Source organism: Pseudopodoces humilis, chromosome 6 (assembly GCF_049639895.1).
Source record: "Pseudopodoces humilis isolate 2021_Gansu_Grassland_sample_001 chromosome 6, ASM4963989v1, whole genome shotgun sequence".
Classification (NCBI taxonomy): domain Eukaryota; kingdom Metazoa; phylum Chordata; class Aves; order Passeriformes; family Paridae; genus Pseudopodoces; species Pseudopodoces humilis.
The window spans coordinates 42,263,514-42,284,429 of NC_142205.1; the positions used below are offsets into that span (position 1 = coordinate 42,263,514).

The following is a 20,916-nucleotide window of genomic DNA, read 5'->3' on the forward strand; positions in this document are numbered from 1 at the left end:
GTCTCTATATATTGTTTCCTTTTGTTAGCAATTTCCTTGTTAATGTTCCAGACAGCAAGACTCATCCCAGGAGGGACTGATGGAGAATTAGAAAGCTATATTCATGAAAAAAATAGCAGAACAATATTGAAAAAAATCTTATTTGTTGGTTGTGAAAACCCAGTTTTCTAACTAGTTTGCTGAGTGGTTTTTTCCTTCAAATGTTACAGGTGCAAATATTTTACAGATGCAGGTGGTATAATTGGATACAAAAGTGAACTATCTATATGTGCAGTTAACTAATTTGGATGTTCAAATTTGGAGAATGTAAACAACTTCATGCTTACTTAGGTGCTTATGGAAATACAGTTCTTTATGTGTGTTTTCTGTACGGCATCTGCACTGAATTTATTTTTACCACAGTTGCTTACTATAATAGCAGCTGTTACGGTGCATGGCTTTATTTAACCCCCTAGCACACCTTATTAAAAATTCACATAACAGAAATCTGTTTGGATAGTATTCTAAGAGAGAAGTACTTATAACAATTGTGATTTTTCCTGTTTCTGGTGATGAATACAAAGTAATGGATACTTTCCCATTTTACTAAAATTTGAAAGTAATTTGTATTCCATTTCTTAAAAATGGGGGAGCTATGTGTCAGTCTCTTTTCCCAGGGGAGGTTTAAATTGGATATTAGGAAAAATTCCTTTACTTAATAGTTTGTCAAACGTTGGAACAGACTGCCCAGGGAGGTGGTAGAGTCACCTTCCTCAGAGTTATTTAAAAGACACCTAGACATGGTACTTAGGGATATGGTTTAGTGAACTTGGCTGTGTTGAGTTAAAGATCATCTGCTTGATCTTAAGGATATTTTTCAGCTTAAATTATTCTGTGATTCTAAGTCATGAAGAGCTATTTATTCATCTCTGGTAAAAGTATTCTTTGCAACTCTCAAATGGTGTGGCTGCAAGTAATAACTTTTATTAAAAGCCACTTATTAGGGTGCCACCAGTCCTTGATGAAAGATATAATTTCCAACATTCACATGTTGCCCTGCAACAGCTTACTGTAAGATTGCAGCTGTCCCCAGCTGGCTGCTGGCAGAGCACAAGCAGGGCAGGTGGCATCGCTGCAGTCAAGGTGTATCATAGGGGTCAACAGTGCTCTTTGCTGGTCCCATATTCTTCAACTCACAGGAGATACTTGACCCTTCGTGTCAGTTTGGAGACTAACTAATTCTTAATTTACTTAATTCTTTCTCTGGCCCTGTCTGCCAAGGTTAGAAATAGGAAGACCAGTCCTGGGCTATCTGTTGCCCTCCTGATGCACACATCACTGGTGTGAGTAAAGTTGGTATGAAACTGGGCAGTTGCTTTAGTACTCTATGGAGTTTCTCTCCATGTTTTTCTCAATTCACATTAAGTGATTTATAATAACTGTGTACTCAATGAAAGAAGAGGAGGTGAACCAAACAAGCCAGAGAGATCCAAATGAGTGCAGCAGGTTCCTTTCCTTCTGGGTCCTATTCTTTTTCACTGTTCATTTCAGTGTTCAGTACTATGGAGGCAAGCTGTTACTGATTTGCAATAACGCATATCCATTTTTACCCCACAGAAGGGGATATAGGATACTTCCAGATTGATGCTGTCAGTGGAGAGTTAAGAACAACCCAGCCTCTGTCACATGCTGAGAGATCCGACTACAGAATGACAGTCACAGCCAAGGACCAGGGGATGCCTTCGCTTCAAGGACATACTGCTGTTTACATCCAGGTACTTATTTGCACTGTACGATAGATAGATAGATAGATAGATAGATAGATAGATAGATAGATAGATAGATAGATAGATAGATAGAACAATTATGTTAAATGCTTAGTTTATTTCAGGGGAAGAAAAACAATTTTGGAAGAAGGTTTGGAAATAAACTGAAAAAAGGAAGAAGTTAAAAATTGTAAGCACCTTGTCATATGGTAATTTTCCTTAGCTGTTTTTCTGTTGAGACAGGAAATGAGAGGGCAGACTCTTTTTGATTTAAGAATGCTCAACAGCATTCTGAATCATCTTGCAAATAGATGATGCTTGTGCATTAGAATCGTTGGAAATTGGAAATGATTGGAAATCATTGATCATTTGAAACACTGGAAAATAAGATGAAAATATTCAGGTAGGTAGAAAGAAAAATAAATATCAAGTGGGGCTGGAAGTGGAGAAGAAAGTAGACTTTTTTGTTTTCTGCAGTAAGTTTCTCTCTTTTCTGAATTCTGTCTCTATAACCTGGTATAAGGATATCTCATTTCTCTGTGCTGGTTTATACAGGGCTGCTCTTCATGGGAGTGTGAAATGCAGCATGTGATTATTCCATAGCAAGCCACCTGCAGCTCGTGGAGCCACAGTGGGGCTGTTTTGTCCAGGCCACCTGTGCACTCCTCTGTCAGAGGCTGAATGTCATTGAGGCTGCGCTTTTCAACTCACCCTAAAGATGGTTAATTTTGGATAGCTTGTAGTAACATGCTTTGGTCCAGGCAAGGCAAATGCTGTTCCCACAGTTAAAGAGAGTTAAAGGAATCCTCTCCCTGAGCAATGGGTGATGAACTGAACGTAACCCTCATTCCCTGTCTCCCTGCACCCCTGGAGGAGCAGGTAGAGCTGGGAAGGAGGGAGGGGTGGGAGGGAAGGTGTGCTTTTAAGGTCATATTTTACTTCTCATTATCCTGCTCCGATTTTGTTAGCAGTAACTTCAGTTAATATCTCTAATTCTAGTCTGTTCTGGCTGTCGTCGTATTTGCTGAGTGATCTGTCCTTGCCCTTAACTCAGCTCATGAACCTTTATTATGTTTTCTGTCCCCTGTCCAGTGGCAAAGGGGAGTGAGAAAGCAGCTTTGCTGGTACCTGGCATCCAGTCAGGGTCAGTCCACTACACATTGCAATATTCATAATTACAGTGGGAAAACCTTGCAGTTTTACATTAAAATTCAATTTATATTAAATATTCAACTTTATGTTTTGGTTGCAGGTGATCCCACTTCCCAGTGGGAGATCTGGCTTCTCTCAAGACTTCAAGCACTTAGTCATACCTGAAAATTTTAAACCTGCACAAGTGTTGGATTCTCTGAAGGCACCGTTTAACCATCTGGCACTTAACAGGAAACTGCATTTCAGTATTGCTGAAGATGATAATGTTCATTTTGAAATAGACAGCTTGACAGGAGACCTTTATCTTTCTAAGGAGCTTGACTATGAAACAGATTCACACTTTCTTTTGCAAGTTATTATAAAGGATTGTAATAATCCCCCACAAAATAGCACTGTCCTTCTAAGTATTGATGTGGAAGATAAGAATGATCATTCTCCATATTTTCAGGATGACTTTGTGGTGATTGGCATAGAAGAAAATGTACCTCTTGGCACTCTGGTTTACACATTCAATGCAAAGGATGGAGATGGCAGTTTTCTGAACAGCAGAATAGAGTACTCCTTAGAAATTAGTGACATGGGTGAAAATCCATTTCTTATTCACCCTTTGTATGGCACCTTGACCACAGCTTCTCCACTAGACAGGGAGACTACTCATTCTGTGATCTTAACGGTGTTTGCAGAAGACCAGGCAATAAATTTGACTGATCGTCGGCTGGATTCCCTGGCTGTGAAAATTGTTATTTTAGATATCAATGACAACACTCCCAGTTTTATGTCTTCGCCTGTTTCCTATGTCCTGGAGGATGTGGAGGTGGGCTACCTTGTACACCACATAATTGCAAAGGATCCAGATGAGGGAAGAAATGGACAAGTAACATATCACATTCTTTCAGGCAATGAAAACAAAGCATTTGTACTGGATAAAATCACAGGTACTGCAACTTCTCTTCTCTGGGGTTTCTTGTGTTGTGATTTTCACAGTAACATTTGGGAGTGCATACCATGCAATAGTGAAATACCACATTAGTGTGGCACTCTGCCCAGGTGACTTACTGTCCTCAGGGGTGATTGCCTTGGGCAGAGCACTATACAAACAGGGCAGTACAGCACACAGTGGTCAAGCTCTGTGAGACTCAGCTCAAAGATTTTGGCATAACACTGTTACTGTGTTGTGTAGGTGTACTGGGGCATCTTCCAATAGTGCATTAAGGAAGGTGGGAAGAAAATGGGTGCAGTGAAATACTTCATTCTGATTTTGGAATGATGCATACTTAAAGCACGTAAACACGTATGTTATGATATGTACTCATGAGGAAAGGCAAAGTTGAGATCAAGGAGTTTGCATTACACTGTGGGTGGAATGTGTTCAGTGGTGGCTCAAAGTGCTAATGAATTTCATTCTTCAGTCCCCTGAAATTCTCTGGTTTCTAACTATTATACTATGTTCTCACAATGCAAATACCACCTTAATAGTTGTAATATTTTCTGGTTCTTTTTCTGATTTTGAATCCATTACATGATGCAGCTGACACTGATTTATAGAGCTCCTAACTGCATAACTTATGTGCAAAAGAAGACAAACATTTAAGTTAAATAAAGTTAAAAAGTTAAGCCCAAAGTTAAGTAATAAGCAATGTCTGAGCTTCACTTGAATTTTCCATTAATCCAAATTTCTCTGGATGCCAAAGGCAGTATTTCTGGGCTAATTAGCACTGTAGAGGGAATCACAGGTAATGAATGACTGCAAAGTCTGGATACCTTGCAGCAGTGGTGGTAATGCTGCATTGAAGCTGTGAGTGCTGGAACAGCTAGGATCTTAACCTGGAGCAGAATACTTTTTTAAAACCTTTTTTCTTTAAATTAGGACTCTTAACTACAGCCCAGTTTCTAGACCATGAGGTTCAGGAGCGCTACAGTTTGACACTCATAGCTCTTGATGATGGCAGCCCAGCTCTCTCTGCCACACAAGTTCTAACTGTTGTCGTTCTTGATGTGAACGATGGGACCCCAGTATTTCTGAAGCAACTTTATGAGACTGCTGTTCATGAAAACCGAGATCCAGGGGAGTTTGTCATAAGAGTGGAGGCTGTGGACCAAGATGCAGGTAATTTGTGTCCTTTTGATAGTTATTTACTTGTGGACCATAGTACACCAATCCAAGCTTTATGCCTTGTGTGTACAGCTGTTGTGCTTTTCCCAAGGTAAGGTATAATTTTTGAGTTTAAAAATATGAGTTTTGGTTCAGAATCACAACCTTTAATTGGAGCTTGGAGGTATTGTGACTTGCACTCCAGGATAGCTTCAGCTCTGATGAGTATATTAAATTTAAAATGTGTTCTTGAGTGACACAGCATACTATAGGTTTCATGTGAAGAAAGCCAACATATTCTGGTTATAAATCAGGGAAGAATATTCAACTCCAAGTTAATATCTGAACATTTTGTCGCTTTTAATCAGAGCATTTTGGATAGTTTTAAAGCAGATCACTAGTCAAGAGTCCTGGTTTTGTAAGAACCGGCAAATATGCACTCATCTCTTCTGACCAGAGAGGGGCACTGTCATCCAAGATTTTCCAGCTTGTGAAGGCATAGTGGAAGCTGTTCCGGGTTTAAGTAGGCCTTTACCTGCTAAGGAGTTTTAATGCATTGCTTTTCAAAAATACGCAGAATGTATGAATAAGATGTGGGTATGGTTCATCTCCTCAGTGAATCACATGTAAGGACTACATAGAGTCCTTGAGAAATGAGAAAGTCTGCTAAGCAATAAAAAATTCCCTCCAGTTCTTTGATTGCCTGTTCTTTTGAGGTGTCCAAAATGCATAGCATATGATGTTACAGATAGTCCATATGCAGGAGCAGTTATACAAGGTCTGTGTGATAAATAATAAAATCTGGAAAGAGAGTTAAATATTACAATACTGCTGTCTTTGGCCCAAGGGTAGTCTCAACTCTTTGAATGACTTAATTTTAACTGTAGGTTCACTTTTTGTACTTTCTTTAGAACTGTGTAAGACTATGCTATCCTAAAAGCAGATAATGGAATTTGTTAGCAAAATAATCTTCTGTATTCAGTAAGATTTGTAATTTTAATGTAGAGCACATGTTGATTACAAAAAGCTGATGTGAACTCAGTAGAGGTATTATATAGAAAAGACATTTCCCCACAAGTATGTAAAGTATTTAGAAATTAGGAATGGGTAGGTATTCCTGTCTGTTATGATCTCCATAACAGCTGAGCTATACTGCAGTCTGCCTCTGTATCTCACTCTTCCAAGTATTTTCTTTCTTTTGTGTGTCACAAAAAAAGGTGATACTTGAAGAAAGGTTTGGAAGATAAAGGAGACAACTGAGAATTTGCTTGAATTCTTCTCCTTCCTTTTCCATCCCTTACATTTTTTCACATCTTGTGGGAAATACAGCAGAAAGGAAATTTCCAGAGCAGTTAGTGGGAGGGCGTCAGGGTGGCTTGGCAGGGTGGAGAGGGAGGGCATTCCAAGTATACTGGGTGGCACAGTGTGTGCCTGCCTGTGCAGACACTTTGGGCTGGAGCACTGTTGTGGCTGATGGTTCCTTCCTGCTATTATTTTTAAGTACAATTTCCAGTAACCACAGACCTTCTGTTGAGTCTTTTTCTCACATTTGCATGATTTGGCTCCATGGCATTGGTGTGTAATAGTCTTGTTTCAAATTAATATTGAAATGATATTCATAATGTAAGAAAATGTGATTTATATAGGAATCATATAAATATAATGCTACTCACTTTTCTTATGTTTTTGGAACACAATTTTTGAATAAGATGACTCCTGTCAAGGTGTTCTTTTTTTTGCTTTCACATCATGTATTTATTTTTACACTCTTCAAATTGCAGTTCACATCCCAGTAATATTTGCATAGTGTCAGTGGAGCACTTTCTCTCATCACACTTTTTTATTCATTTCATATGTTCCCTGAGTCACCACTGGGAGGAACCAGTCGTTATCAACCTTTTGTTTTATTTTTCCTTTCTACTTTATTCTCTGTGACTGGAAGGGGGTCTTTTTGGGGGGAAATCACAAGTAAAATTTCTGACTTTGGAATGGTTTTCTTTCACATGAATATCCCTGAAACCTTTTGTTCAGCTACCTCCTCCCTGCACATTACGACACCTGCACTTACTACATCTCTATGTTGCTTGACTTTGGGAGCCTTTAGGGAGCCCTCCATGCCCTCACCCCCACCCAGCTGACATCTGACAGCTCAACATCACTAAGGGCAAGTGTAAAATACGTTAACGTTGGAAAATATGCATGTTGGAAAAATAAGCATGGGAAAGCAAAGATTCCAGCAGCCTATTTAAGGTAGGTCAGGGTTTTTTCTTGAGGTAAGTCTTAGCAGAAGAACTGGACCAGCATTTGGTAAGGTCTCTTTTTAAGCTGATGTGCACCTCTGTGGTTCAGTAGGTATGTCTGGAGCCTTAGGAGAAAAATCTTTAAAGGTCAATAGTAACCATTGACTTGGAGTTATGAGACAAGGTTTACTGCCATTCATTAGACATTATTGTAAATTCCTATAAAGATGTGACTTGCATCTGGATTTGGGGCAGGGGGGACATTTTTTGTTTCAGTTTGTAATTTCAGCCCCTAAAACTTGACCAGTGCTACTGAAAAATTAAACAGCAGGTTGGATTGAGTGCAGATGTGTTAGCTGCTGTGCTGTGGTGGGGTGTGTGTGCTGTGCTTCCTCTCTTGGGCAGGCTGTGCAGCTTTTCCCTAATGCTACCTTACACTCCTAGCAGTTGGATATGGGAAAGGAGTCAGTAAATGCTTGGTAAATAAATGTAGTTAAGATGTCACACATCTGTGTTCTTTAAGGGTTAAAACTTTTAACTTCAGCATTGTGAGTAGTCAACTTGGATGGCACCCATGTTTTTTCAGAACTGGTTGTGAATAGTGTCCATTGTGGAACCTGCCAGAGAAGGCACTGGGTTGAAGCAGCTCAACTGCAGGAAGCAAGAAGCTAATAGTATTAGACCTGCAGTTTTGTGTCTCTTTTTTTCCCATCTGTAGCATATTGGTGATAAAGGATAGATAAATGCAGGCAAATTTTAAAATTTAGTTGAATGTTATCTGATATGGGCAGATCAGAGAAATATATATTAGTAACCTAAGACTCTGAAGACATTCACATTGATTATCCTCACTGATGTGATTTTTCTTCCTTCTGTAAAGATGAAAGGATTTCTGTAAGTCATTTTTCCTCCTGCTGTGTATTGTATGAGTATGTCCCTCCCTTGACTTAGTTTAGGTGTGCATGCATTTACAGAAGTAATTCTCTGAATCAGATTTCAGTAGCACTGTCAGCCACTTAATAAAGCTATTCAAATAGCAAGGCAAATAAAGTGTAGTATGTTAAATACTGTAGGCTCTGTTTCTTCTCTCATGTGGGTGTTTCTCCATCAACTCCAATGCATATTGTCTTGTGCTTGACTGCAGCAGATGAGAACAGGCAGGCAGTGTTTGACATTGAATAGGAGTTCTCATATGATGTCATGGAGTTACTTTACCTTTAAGAAAGTTTAAGTTGCTGGGATCTGCCTGGCGTCTTTTCTCCTGACCAATTATCGGTCATTGCTGAGAATTGACAGCAGTTTAGGCCATTGAAAAGTGGGATCAACTTGTGAACCCTACCTTAAAGTGTAAAACCAGAGCTCTCTTGGTTCTCTTTGTTTCCTGGCTGTGAAGGGCGGCAGAGCCCCAGGCTTCCCGCTCCCTGCCCAGGCCATGCGGCCGGGCGGGGACTGGGCTGGGCCCAGCGTCTCCCGGCCGGGGGATGCGGGCCCTGTGGAGGGGGTTTTCTCCGGGCTCTGGCTGGGCCGGGCCGAGCCGATCTCTGGCTCGGCTGCAGGTTTTTTTGCTGTGGCTGGATTCACTGGAGACTGCTGAGTGAAGAAGGAGAGAGGGCTCTGGGCCTGCAGCGGGCTGGGCGCGGCGCCTACACTCTCCAGGGCAGCCATGAGGAACTTTCCATCGCAGACGGCTCCAGCTCCTGCACCGGCCGAGGCCACAGAACTACCTACAACAGCCTGGGCAAGATTTTAACTCTTTCATTTCCCAGATGAGACTTGCGGATTAATCTTTTTATCCAGACAGAGAAAAGAGAGTGATCAACATGAAAAGAGACTTTATAAACTACTAGTGACGGGAAAGAAAAGGTAGAGAATTAAGAAGATGCTTTAATTAAGCTGAAATATCTTTCTGTTAAAACTATGGAAATGGACAATAAGGTCTTGAAAACGCTCCTTTAATTCATGACAGTATATAGGGAGGAATAGAGTGTTCAAAGTGTAAATTTTGAGTAAAAAGTAGAGTAATTATGGCACAGTGAAGTGCTGGAATTTGAAGCCTTGAGAGGCAATGAGAAAACTGTTTTCTAGTGAAGCTCACGGAAACAGATGAAGAAGACTTTTTGCCTTTGAATAACTTATCCTTAAAAATCCCATCCCTAGACTCATGGCCCATACACACTTGGGATGTGAAAATGGGAGGAGTGGGCTCTAATAACAGCAGCTCTGGGCAGCTAACATTAGAGCAATGGAAAACTCTAAGAAAAATAGTTTTTCTTGTGAGAAACTCCATAAATTAACAGGAAGAAACTTCTGTTTCTCTATAAAGACTGGTGAAAAGACTGTAGCAAGAATTGGGACTGTTTTAACCATCAAAGTTCCAAAGGTTTTGTCTCTTTTGTCATGTGAACAAGGGAATAGTGGGTAGTCAGGGGATGAAAAGGTTTTTCTAGAAGTTTATTCTGGTGTTCCTATTGTAGTTTGTCAATAAACTTTCTTTTTTTTTCCCTTTTAAGTTTTATGCCTGTTTTGCTCTTGTTCTAATCCATATCTCACAGCAAGAAATAAGTAATTTTCTTAGTTATTGGTTTAAAACCACGACATATGACTAGAAGTGTCATGTCATTTTCCAGGGGTACCAACTGTCCCTGCCCTACTGAAGGACTAATTCTTGGTGGGAAAAACACAGAATGGTTGAATGGAATGTAGGAAAATTTTCAAAAAAATAAGGGCACAGTAGTCCCTTCGGGTATAACGTAGGATTAAGCTCACTAAAGGTAATAAGTGTGATGGAGATGACATTATACCTTACTTGGGAGAATGTTGAAACTAGAAGAAGTATGAAAGGAATTATCTTACAACCATAATAGGTAAGAATGTTCAACCTCATTTCCTGTTCAGCTAAGATCGGCAACTTTGAAAGAAAGGTTTCTAAAAGCTTGTACAGTTTTAGCCTGTTTCCTAGAGAAAGATGGGAAGGCTAATATTCCTTCACTATATACATTTAGTAGGTCTAATCAGGAACTGTATGGAATTGTCATTCAGAAGAACTTGGAGGGAGAAGAAAGAGACAAATAAATACACCTGACTATGAGGAGAATTGCTGTGTTTTACTAGGACTTCCACTCTGTTTTAAAGGGCTGAATTCCTTGCTTCAGTATGAAATCTTACCAGGAGCTGGTTATGAGAAATTCAAGATGAACTCGGTCAGTGGAGAACTTGTAACGGCTGCATCACTGGACAGGGAAACTCAGGAGGTTTTCAGTATTAAAGGTAGGAGTGTGAAATATCTATGAATGCCTCTAGAGTGGGAAGTGAGAGTGACTGAGGTGTTACTATCAGCATTACTTCTTTCATGCCTTCTGAATTAGATGCAAGTGGGAAGATTTTCCAGTACAGAAGAGCATATGCTTTTTGCATAGCACAAATAACTCTCCTGCTCTGATATTATTAAAGAAATCTATTGTTGCACCCACAACCACTGGATGATATTTACTTTCTTTTTATTGATCTTAGTTTTGGTTCGGGACAGTGGAACCCCGTCGCTGTCAAGCACAGTGACAGTAATCTGCACAGTACTGGATGAAAATGATCACTCTCCCACATTTCTTCTTCCTCCCTCTGAGATCTTTATTCCAGAGAACCAACAGCCTTCTGTTGTTTACATTATCCGGGCCGTAGATATGGATGCTGGCAATAATGGAGCTCTAAGATATAAAATAATTGGTAAGTTACATTTCATCATTTTGTTAGCATAGATCAGGGAATATATAAACAGCAGCATCCAAGTTTTAGACTAGTCTTGACTTTACCAAGCTTCCCTAGCTCCCATCTTGTCTACATGCTTCTTTAATGTGGAAAAGAGAGGAGATCTTTCACCCTTTTGTCAGCACTAATAAGCATCTCCCAGGCAAACTTTCATTCTGCTTTCTAGATTTGAAATAGTGCAGAAGAGAAAAACAAAAGAAATAACCAAATGCTGGAACGAGACATTAATCATGAAGGCATAATTTTGTCCTTTCTGTTATATTTGTAGAAGTCTGTATGTAAATATGCCCATGAAAATATACGCAAGAATTAATTTAAATTTATTTAATGCTATTTATTGAATTTTATTTCATGAGAGCTTCTTTCACCCAGCAATTAGTAATGTCATACTTGGCTTCCATCTTGCCAAACTCTCCCTGTGTCCACTATGCCAATGTAAGCTCCATAGCTGTTCTAGACCTCCTGTAGTATCTTTGGGCACATAAAAGTTTGCTGTGCTTACTTTGGTTTGTGGCTCTTAGCAGTAGTTCAAATGGAGGCAGAGAGCTACTGTGGTATAAACCACCATACTTTTCTTTGAAGAAACAGTTATGAATTCCTTTCTAGGTTTTAATGTTGTGATCTTCTGTGACATTTAATTTAGTTACCTTTGGTCATTCTACATGTTATAAAGTATGTATGCTGTTCACTGTTACTAAAGATGCTGACTTTTCAGTTGACTGCTTTATATTTATTCCCAGTGCCCCCAAATCACGATCTTGCACAACTCTTGAATTCCAAGAGATAGGTTTGTAGAAGAGAATGAGGAGCAAGCAATTACAATTGACAGCAATGCTTTATAGATTTTTGGAATTTGTAACTAAGGTTGGGAAGAGGTCGCTTCATGGAGCAGCATAGATACATGAGCTTTTATAAGGTTGAGCTGGTTTGGGAAAAAAGGATATGCATTTGTCCAAATAGCCAGTCTGTAAATTGATATGACATTCTGCATTTGCTTTCATTGCCACTCACTGATTTCAATGAAATACAGGTTTTAATTTGTATGAGAAACAAAATATATGAAAGGCACGTGAGCACACCAGCTGTATCAGCAATTGGACCTTGTTATTGCATTGAGCATTCACGAGGGGTTCTTTTTTAAAGTAGTTGTTTGTGATAATTTCATTTTTTTTATGCGTTTGAAAGGTGGAAATGTTGGAGAGTACTTCACACTAAATAACACGTCGGGAAAGCTGCTGTTCACTCGTAGCTTAGACAGAGAAGATATCAGCAATTTCACTCTTGTAATTGAGTGCCATGACCTAGGCAGTCCCTCGAGAAGCTCCACTGCACAGCTCTATCTAACAGTATTGGATGAAAATGACCACAGCCCGTTGTTTGCAAAGACCCGCTATCAAATCTCTGTGACAGAAGACCTGGAGGAAGGCTCAGCCATCCTGGACCTCTCTGCTTCTGATGAAGATGCTGGCCTAAATGGTGAAGTTATGTACTCCCTCATTGATGACACCTATGGAGCATTTGCGATTGACAGTGTCACAGGATCCATCGTTACTACAAAGGCACTGGACCGGGAGACCAAGTCCCAGTACACGTTTAGGGCTGTGGCAAGTGACCGTAGCACCCATTTTCCAAGGAGCACCACTGTCAGTGTTGTGGTGCATGTTGATGATGTCAATGACAACGATCCCATTTTTTTGCAGAATCCTGTCAGGGTCTTTGTTCCTGCTGAAACTGCTGTGAATGAGACAGTAGCCACTGTGAGAGCAGAGGATGTGGATCTGGGATCAAATGGAGCTATTGTTTTTAATTTGATGATGGCAGAAACTATGTTTCAGATCGATATGAAGACAGGTGACATCATTCTTCGGGAGCCCTTGGCTACCAAGGACTTCAGTACCCAGCTGCTAGTGACAGCTTCAGATCAAGGCATTGCACCTCGAACAGCTACAGCTGTGGTCATTATCTTTACAGAAGAGCAAGAGGAGGTGATCTCATTCAGCCGCAGCCTGTACGAAGCAAGTGTGCCTGAGAACAGTGCAGCAGGTGGGTGTGAAATCCTTCTTCTTGGAGTCACCAATCTCCCTTCCTTTTGGAATGATGTAATGTATAGGGAAACTTTTATTTTCTGTGCAGTAGCAGGGAAAAGTTAATGTGGATGTAGTCAATACCCGTTTGCCCCTTTCCAGTCCACCAGCATGAGAAAGATGTAATGGAGGAGGCATTATCTAATCATCAGTGGGTACATTCATTTAGCAAAATCACTTTAATGATGGGTGGACAGCATTTACTTGCTGTTTCACTGGGCAGTGCACACCAGCTCAGATGAGCTGGGTGTTGGGAACCAGTTGCAACCTGTCGTTTCTTGTTTTCACAATACCCTTCACAAACTGTAGTAGCTTTCAGAAATACCTTACTGAAGTTTTGGGCTTTGCAGAAGAAGGAGAAAGAGGAGTAGGATGGGATAGAGAAGGTCAGAGGCTATTGGTACATGGTCACTTGGACAGGCTTGTACAGTCTCTCTCTAGGTAGAGACTGCATTATGGAATGCTACCTATAGACAAACCAGCTTCAGTCACAAGATGCTTACAGATTTATTTGGATTCATTCTGGGTATTGATGAGAATTACTGCTCTATTTTTTATCATTCAAAGAACCTTGGTAGTTATTCCTCCAGCCAATTAAATGTGGTGTCTTCTCCTGCATCAGGGATTAGTTTTGTCCTGGTTAGGAATGCCTTTCACATATTTCTGTCCACAATTCTCACTATTTAATTGGCCAGATGCATTTAGAGATCTGACTTGCACTATATTCTCAATTCAAACAGGTTATGAGATTCACCTTGAACCTTGAACAAGTCAAACTTCCCTCAGTAAAACAAAAACAGTGTTCCTTTATATCCTAAGGATTTTGTGAAACTAGGGGATTCATAGATCTTGAGTAACAGCCTGTGTATTGGATTATGAATCAGTAAATAAGAAATGTGTTAGTAATTTTGGAAAATCAATCAATATTCTTGGATGATTGCAAACAGAAGAGAGAATGAAGGGTGAAGATTGCTGTAGCAGTAATTACTGCTGTGGTTATTCAGCCATTCCTTCCTCTGTGCTTGTTTGGGACTACAAGCCAAATTTTCAAATTGTTACATTTAATGAAAGAAAATAAAGATGAGAGATGCATGGCAGTAGATAAACTGCTCTGATCCTAGATTTTTTTTAAGTGTAGATGTGCTCCTGGGTCAGGCTAGAAAAGCCAGCCTGAAATTACAGAAATGCCCCAAGGAACCGCGGTATCAGAATGCGATTGTGTTTTGCCATTCAATCTATAGAAATGTAATTAAGATTCAATTTAAGTTGTTTTGATTAAAGGAAATTTAGCAAAGCTTCAGGGTAAACAGGAGGGTTTGATCACAAAATGTTAGTTTGTGTTTAATAATACTTATATTTGCTAAGAAGATCAAATTCTTTTAAGAGTATAAGAGATTTTACCAAATAGTAATACTGTTTGTCTATGTTTATACTATTTTCCTTTTTTCATAAGCATAAATAAATATCAAATATTTTACATTTCAGTGGGGAAGAAAAGCATGATTGTAATTAATATTCTCATAGAAGTTAGCTTATAGGATAGAAGTGATCCTGGGACCCCTATGAATGTGAATAGTACCAGTGTATTCAGTCCAGGGAAGATTTATGTTACATACTGATTATTTGTAGAACTGGTATTAATAAATGTGGCTTCTCTTCATAGTTTTATTTCTGCCTTAACTGATGGAGGGGAAAAACACTACGTTTATTTTAAAAAGAATAAAAAATGTGAATAATATAAACAACAAAAAAACCAAAGCCAAGAGTCCTTTGTTTTAATTTAGTCTAAACCCATCAAATGGGTAAGTGCCTCAAGAACTGGTCCTTGTGGTCACATTTTTCTTTAAGTGTTTGACCTCCAAGTTTAATAACCTTCAGAAAACCCCATTTTTCTACTTTTTTTGTTTAATATTGAATATTTAATGTCTTTAAATATTATAAACTGTATTACAGCAGGCACATAGAAGCTAATCAATAAATAATCAAGTGATCACTGTGCTCTTCAGAGGGTAAGAAACCTTTATTACTTACCCAACTTTTAGTTGAATGGTTGTTTGCATAACAGTTCCTTGGAGACAGATTCACTGGTAAAACTTCTTGACTCCTCTATTTTCTTTTTTTATTAGATATCAAATATGTAGCCCTTCATTCTTGAAATCACAGAATCACAAAACGGGTGAGGTTGGAAGGGACCAAAAGGGTCACCTGGTCCCACCGCCCTGCTCAAGCAGGGTCATCACAGAGCACATGGCACAGGATTGTGTCCAGATGGTTCTTGAATCATTGTCTCTGTGCTCTGCTTTTCCTTTCATGGCAGTTAAGAGGTCTGAAGAAATAGTGGCAGGGATGAACACAGGTTAGATGGCAGAGGACAGGGAAAAGAGACTGCTACAGTGGGTACTGAAGAAAGAAGAAAATGCTGCCGTGATGCAGAAGCTCAGTGTGGTGCTGGTGTTAGAACATATGTAGAAAAAAACCTCATGTGTATAAAACATGTGTGTCCTAACACAGAATTCAGCAAATGTTTTGGAGCTGATTTGGCCAGGTAGGCAAATGCTGTTCACTGACATGTTTTAGTTTTGAGTCTGCAGGCATAGTGTTGGGATCTACACTGTATAAAACAGTTTGAGATACTTCCATATGCAGTGAGACGGTATGTGATCAAACTGAAAAAAACCCTAGATTTACATATTTTACATCACTCTTCATGCCTTCAATATTTTTAACTAATTCAGAGGTCAATTTCAAGTATTTCAAGCCAATCTGACTGCTTTCTGCTTTGCACCTGATCTCCCTGCTGCCTTGCTCTATCTTCAGTGGTGATCTCAGCCGCAATGTGTTTTGCAGAGACAAAACTCCCTTTCCCTGATTTTTCTTTGTTAAGAGCTACATAATGTGACCTCTGCTTGAGGCCACATGTGAATTACACGATTGAAATGGTGAGTTTTAGCAGATAGACGTTTTCTGTTGCTCTTTATCTGTATAGGGCCCATTTATGTCACAACAGACTACACTTCGGTCATATTTTTTTGACAATGAACTGCAAAAACTCACTGTTTGGAGGAATAGTTTTCTGTGAAAGGTATCAGAACACAAGAGATTTGTTCTCTGCTAAAAAGAATTTGTAAACAATTCTATCTGCATGCAAAATGTGGAGCTTAAAGGATTAGGATATGAGGACTCAGAACAAGAGTTTATTAATCTAACCTCTGAAAAACAAGGATACAAGTAGAAATGCTGCTGCATCCTTTATTTCTGGTAGTTTTTCTTCTTAAACGCCCAGGCAAACAAACAAAAAGATGCAGTGTTAAAAGGTAAATAGGGATATTCTTCAGACCTTGGGTTTTTTTTCTTTCATTAACTTTGCTTTGAGGATGTTGTGAATGATTGTCCTTGCAGCTCTCTGTAGCAAATAGAAGTTGCTTGGCAATGAAAATTCAACCTACAGCCCCTTATTTTAGTTCCTAAAAAGCTGTAGCTCAGCATTCATAGATCTGTCTTTACATACAGGACAGATGAATGTTGATTCCAGAGCTTTTCTAGTACATATCTTACAAGTATTGACAAGTATAGAAAATCACATGTCAAAATTGGAATACTTTTGCTTTTGACTGACAGATTTTGAGAGAAAATAGCAAACCCTTAGTAGAAAAATTCTGGTTTTTAAAAAGTAATATGTAACTGCTAAAATAAAAAAGCATCAGATCATTGCAATAGTAATGTTTCCTCTCATTTTTTTATACTAAAGTCTTTTCCTGTGGCATCCAGGAGACTGAGTATGAGCAGTATGTCCCTTGTGATATAATAAAATAGCTAGTTGCCTCTAGTGCTGTTTGAAAGAGCTCAGGTTGCCTCATTCCATCACAGTTGCATGGAATCAATTACAATTTAATTAAATAATTAAAAAATTTAAAATCAATGGCCATATATGCTAGACAATTTCCTAGGTCACTTGAAAAGAATAATTATTTGGAGGTTTTGATAATGCCTTTTAAACTTGCTATATTTTTGTTAAATGTGATGATTCTGAGCAGGATAATTTATTCAGTTCCATGCTTTCCCTTTTATTTTATTCTAAACAGAATTTTTATTTCATTTCTCCTGCATTCTATATTAAATTATTGGTCTTTTAATGGAATTTGGATTCCATGTGAATTGACACATAGCTCTGCACATAGTTTAATCTTTTCTTTCTCTTTGTCTAAAGGTGGCTAATTAAAATTCTGAAGGATATTTAATTTAAGGTACTGTTCAAAAACTCAAATTGAATCCTGATAAATGGAGAAAAAAATAAACTCTGTTCATTTGTGGGTGACATGATGCACCAAAAACAAAAAAAAAATAGATATGACTTCAGGTAAGAGAGAACTCCAATGAGTCCTGTGAGTTTGCAATTAGGAAAAGTTAAATCTCATCATTTTATTCAGGCAGGTAAAGTTGTTATCAGTGTAATTTACTGAGGAAGGAGGGGTAGACAGATCTTTGTCTATGAATTTGTAATATAGGAAAAATTATGGAGGATTACTCTGTCTACTAAACTAATGGATGAGCACCTAACCTAGTACAAAGTTGTGCATCTGCTGTTAATACCAGTACTATAAAATAAGAACAAAACCTTCTAGGGTGGGCATGATGAAAATGTCTTATTGCTTCCATAGGTACATCACTTCTAACAGTAGAAGTTTATGAACACAAATTTACAGGAGAAGACATAAAATACAGCATCTTCGGTGATCAGGAAATATTCTCCATACATCCTGCTACAGGTACATTTTATAATTTTTTTCAAGTGTCTATGTGTACTTTGGAACATGAACAAGTTCCTACCACAAGAGCAAGGGCTAGATATCTTAGGATTTCTCCCTAGTAATAATTCTGTTACAATGAGCAGGTCATCAGTAAACCCAGGCACTGTCGTAAACTTGAGGTAAAAAGAAATTGAACACCAGTATACCTGTTTAAAACACTCAGTTCTGATTTACTATTGATCACCAGGTGCTGGGACTTGATAAACTACTGCTTTGTGATCCAAGCTGAGATTCCATTTTGTTTCTCATCATACAGTTTCCCAAAACTCAATGAACAAAATCCTTCAAAACACTGCTAATGTAGAAGCATTAGACTCTTGTTGATTAATGCTTCAGGCAAACCTCAACACATTTTAAAGCCAAATCTGTTTAATTTTTTGTGATTGTATTTGTGTTCTGCAGCAGTTTTTACCTGCTCTTCAGTTAGGAATTCCAAGTGCAGGAGAGTGGGGTGTTCCCTGTGTACATTTACATGTTCTTCTCTAGGGCTGGTAAGAGAGCACAGCTACTCTGGCTACCTCTCAGCTGCTAAACATCTGCTATAAGTTTGCCTTTTGAATAGCTGCAGTCTCTCTTCTTGGGATGGTGTATAGACAGTGTAGCACATAGCAGTTTTCCTCAGAAACAGTGTAAATAGTTGGTACCCTTAATAAATAGCTTTATCCCTGAGTTTCTGAAGGCTTTAACCTCTGATTATCCTGATGTCTCAAGGCATCAAATGGCATACCACTGAAATAATTTTTTTTAGATGAGGGGCTCTTGAAGTGCATACTTTTGATTTTCAGGTCCTTCTTAGTTTAATGACATAAAACTAGAGAGATTAGCCCTAAAGAGCATCTTAAACCAGACAGGCTTTTTGCTGAGGAAGTGAATATTCTCCAGTATCGCCTTCAAAAAAAAAAAAAAAGAAAAAAGAAAATTTAAATGGGATTTTCACTTTTTTTATCAAGCTTGGCTGAAAAATGGTTACATGACACTTTGAAGAGTCTCATAAGCATGCTTCACAAACAGGAGTGGAATTTCTATAGCGGTGAATGTGTCACAAGTCTTCTTTTGAGACATTTGATCCATTGTGGTTTCTTCTGTTTCCTTTCCTCTGAAGCCTTTCTTCTGTTTCTTAGAAAGCATTAATTGAAGTTCAACCTTTAAGGACTTCTTAAGAGCAGTGCTTATATTAGCATAATTTTGACACCAGTAATTTTTACCCATTGCTTCTACTGCAGAAGTATTTTGAGCTGTACCAATGCTCTGTCTTTAATAGGGGTTCTGAACAGAAGGTCTGCTCTACTTCCTTTTTCAAGTACTGATGTTAATTAACCACACTTTGGAGAAGACTTTCTACCATTTTAACTTTTTATTATACTGCAGAACTGTAGAAAGTAGAGTAGGTGGTTACTCAAAGACATGAACATGAACATGTCCTCCAATGCAGGAGGGGGATCAATTGTGCCAAAATCTGACAGAAATTTGTACTGTCCTTAAAATCCATCAGGGACAGTGATTCTGCAAACTCTCTCAAAAGTTTGAGAAAGTCTTCACAGTTGAAAAGTTTTTATTTATATTTATCTGAATTTTTCCTGAAATGTTTTAAACTTAATACTTCTTAGTCTAGTAAGAGTAGACATAAGACAAAGCCAACCCCTCTATTATTGACATATTTGAAGACTATTACCCTGTTTTTTCTTAAAGTGCACTTCCTAAGAATGAGCATCTCTGTTTTTTTCACGTGTTCCTCCTGGTGAGGTACACTAGGGTGGTGTACCTTAAACTTAATTATTTGTTTGATGCTACACTAGAGCCTTTCAGTTTGCTCTGTGTCATCTGGAAGTGTATTTCTTCTGTCACTGTCTGTTTTCTTTTCTCTGTAAACAGAATGTGATATTTTTAAGCGTTGTGCTGAAAATAAAGCACCTTTGAAATCTTTATGTTCAAGATGCATGTCTGTAAACATTAGTTAATGTTTGCTTCTCCTAGAAAATAAAAATTAAAAAGCACTAGTTTGGAGAGCCACAGTTGATGCATTCTTATGATAGCCGAAGTTTGTGATAACAAGATTGAATGACGTCACTACTGAAAAGTCCATGCAAAACTGGATTTGAATTCTAATGAAAATTAGATGTAACAGAGAATGAGTATGTTCCTAGAACATTGAAACAATGACTATGGATTTCCAAGGACATTTCCTGTTTGATATGGAGGTGGCCAGGCCAGTTTTTCTTGTCATCTCAATAAGTCTCATTATTTGTTTATTTTTGATAGAATAGCAGCTGAGGGGAGGGGGCTTCCTGCATTAGGAGTGTTTTGCCTGTGTGTCAGTCAGGTACAGAAATTGCTACAGCTGTGGCCGGATGTGGATTTTGATGGGAGGGTGGATGTAGCCACTGTCAGATGAGGGACAAGTGTCTCTTCCAACATGGCTGTCTCACTGTCACGTGCTGAGGAGGAAACATCATGCAGACAATTTGTCTCTATTCCTCTGCTAGTAAATTGGCTTAGTTTTAGGAATTTGCCAGTGTAGTGGTGGCTGGTGAAAGCTTAGCTATCCAAGATTTATTCAGTAACTAGCGTGTTGGGGTGATGGTAGGGAGAAAAAGGACACAACAGCGAGCTTGCTGGAATTCTGTCATGTGTTCAATAGAGATGACCATATGTGTTAGGAATTTCATAACTACATTTGTACATGTTTTTTTCTGAATGAATGTGTCACATCTTGAGATCTTTTTTTTTTTTGTTGTTGTTGTAAAAAAACAGGTACAATCACAGTAAAAGAGCCAAAGTACCTTGATTATGAAGTTAAGCATAAAGTACATCTTACAGCTGTGGCTGAAAATAGCTTCAATACCGTGTACTGTGGAGTGACAGTTTTGATTCAAGATGTGAATGACAATGCACCTAAATTTGAGCAAAGCTATTACAAAGCATCGGTATGGGAAGGCCAGAGTCCTAAAAGAGACATCATACAGGTGAGTGGAAGTATATCTTCCCAAGCACAGTGCTGTAATTAAAAAGAAGTTTGGCTGATCTGTTCATCAC

At 38.7% G+C, this 20,916-nt stretch overlaps 1 protein-coding gene across 1 annotated transcript in view; it reads left to right on the plus strand.

Annotated features, from left to right (window-relative positions):
- Positions 1–20,916, plus strand: part of DCHS2 (dachsous cadherin-related 2) — a 107,671-nt gene that overhangs the window by 72,537 nt on the left and 14,218 nt on the right. The window contains exons 8-15 of the mRNA XM_088056987.1: positions 1,597–1,754; positions 2,998–3,832; positions 4,765–5,004; positions 10,362–10,496; positions 10,740–10,949; positions 12,177–13,034; positions 17,734–17,841; positions 20,635–20,846. Of these exons, the coding sequence (XP_087913113.1) occupies positions 1,597–1,754; positions 2,998–3,832; positions 4,765–5,004; positions 10,362–10,496; positions 10,740–10,949; positions 12,177–13,034; positions 17,734–17,841; positions 20,635–20,846 (2,756 nt within the window). The remainder of the gene's footprint in view (positions 1–1,596; positions 1,755–2,997; positions 3,833–4,764; positions 5,005–10,361; positions 10,497–10,739; positions 10,950–12,176; positions 13,035–17,733; positions 17,842–20,634; positions 20,847–20,916) is intronic.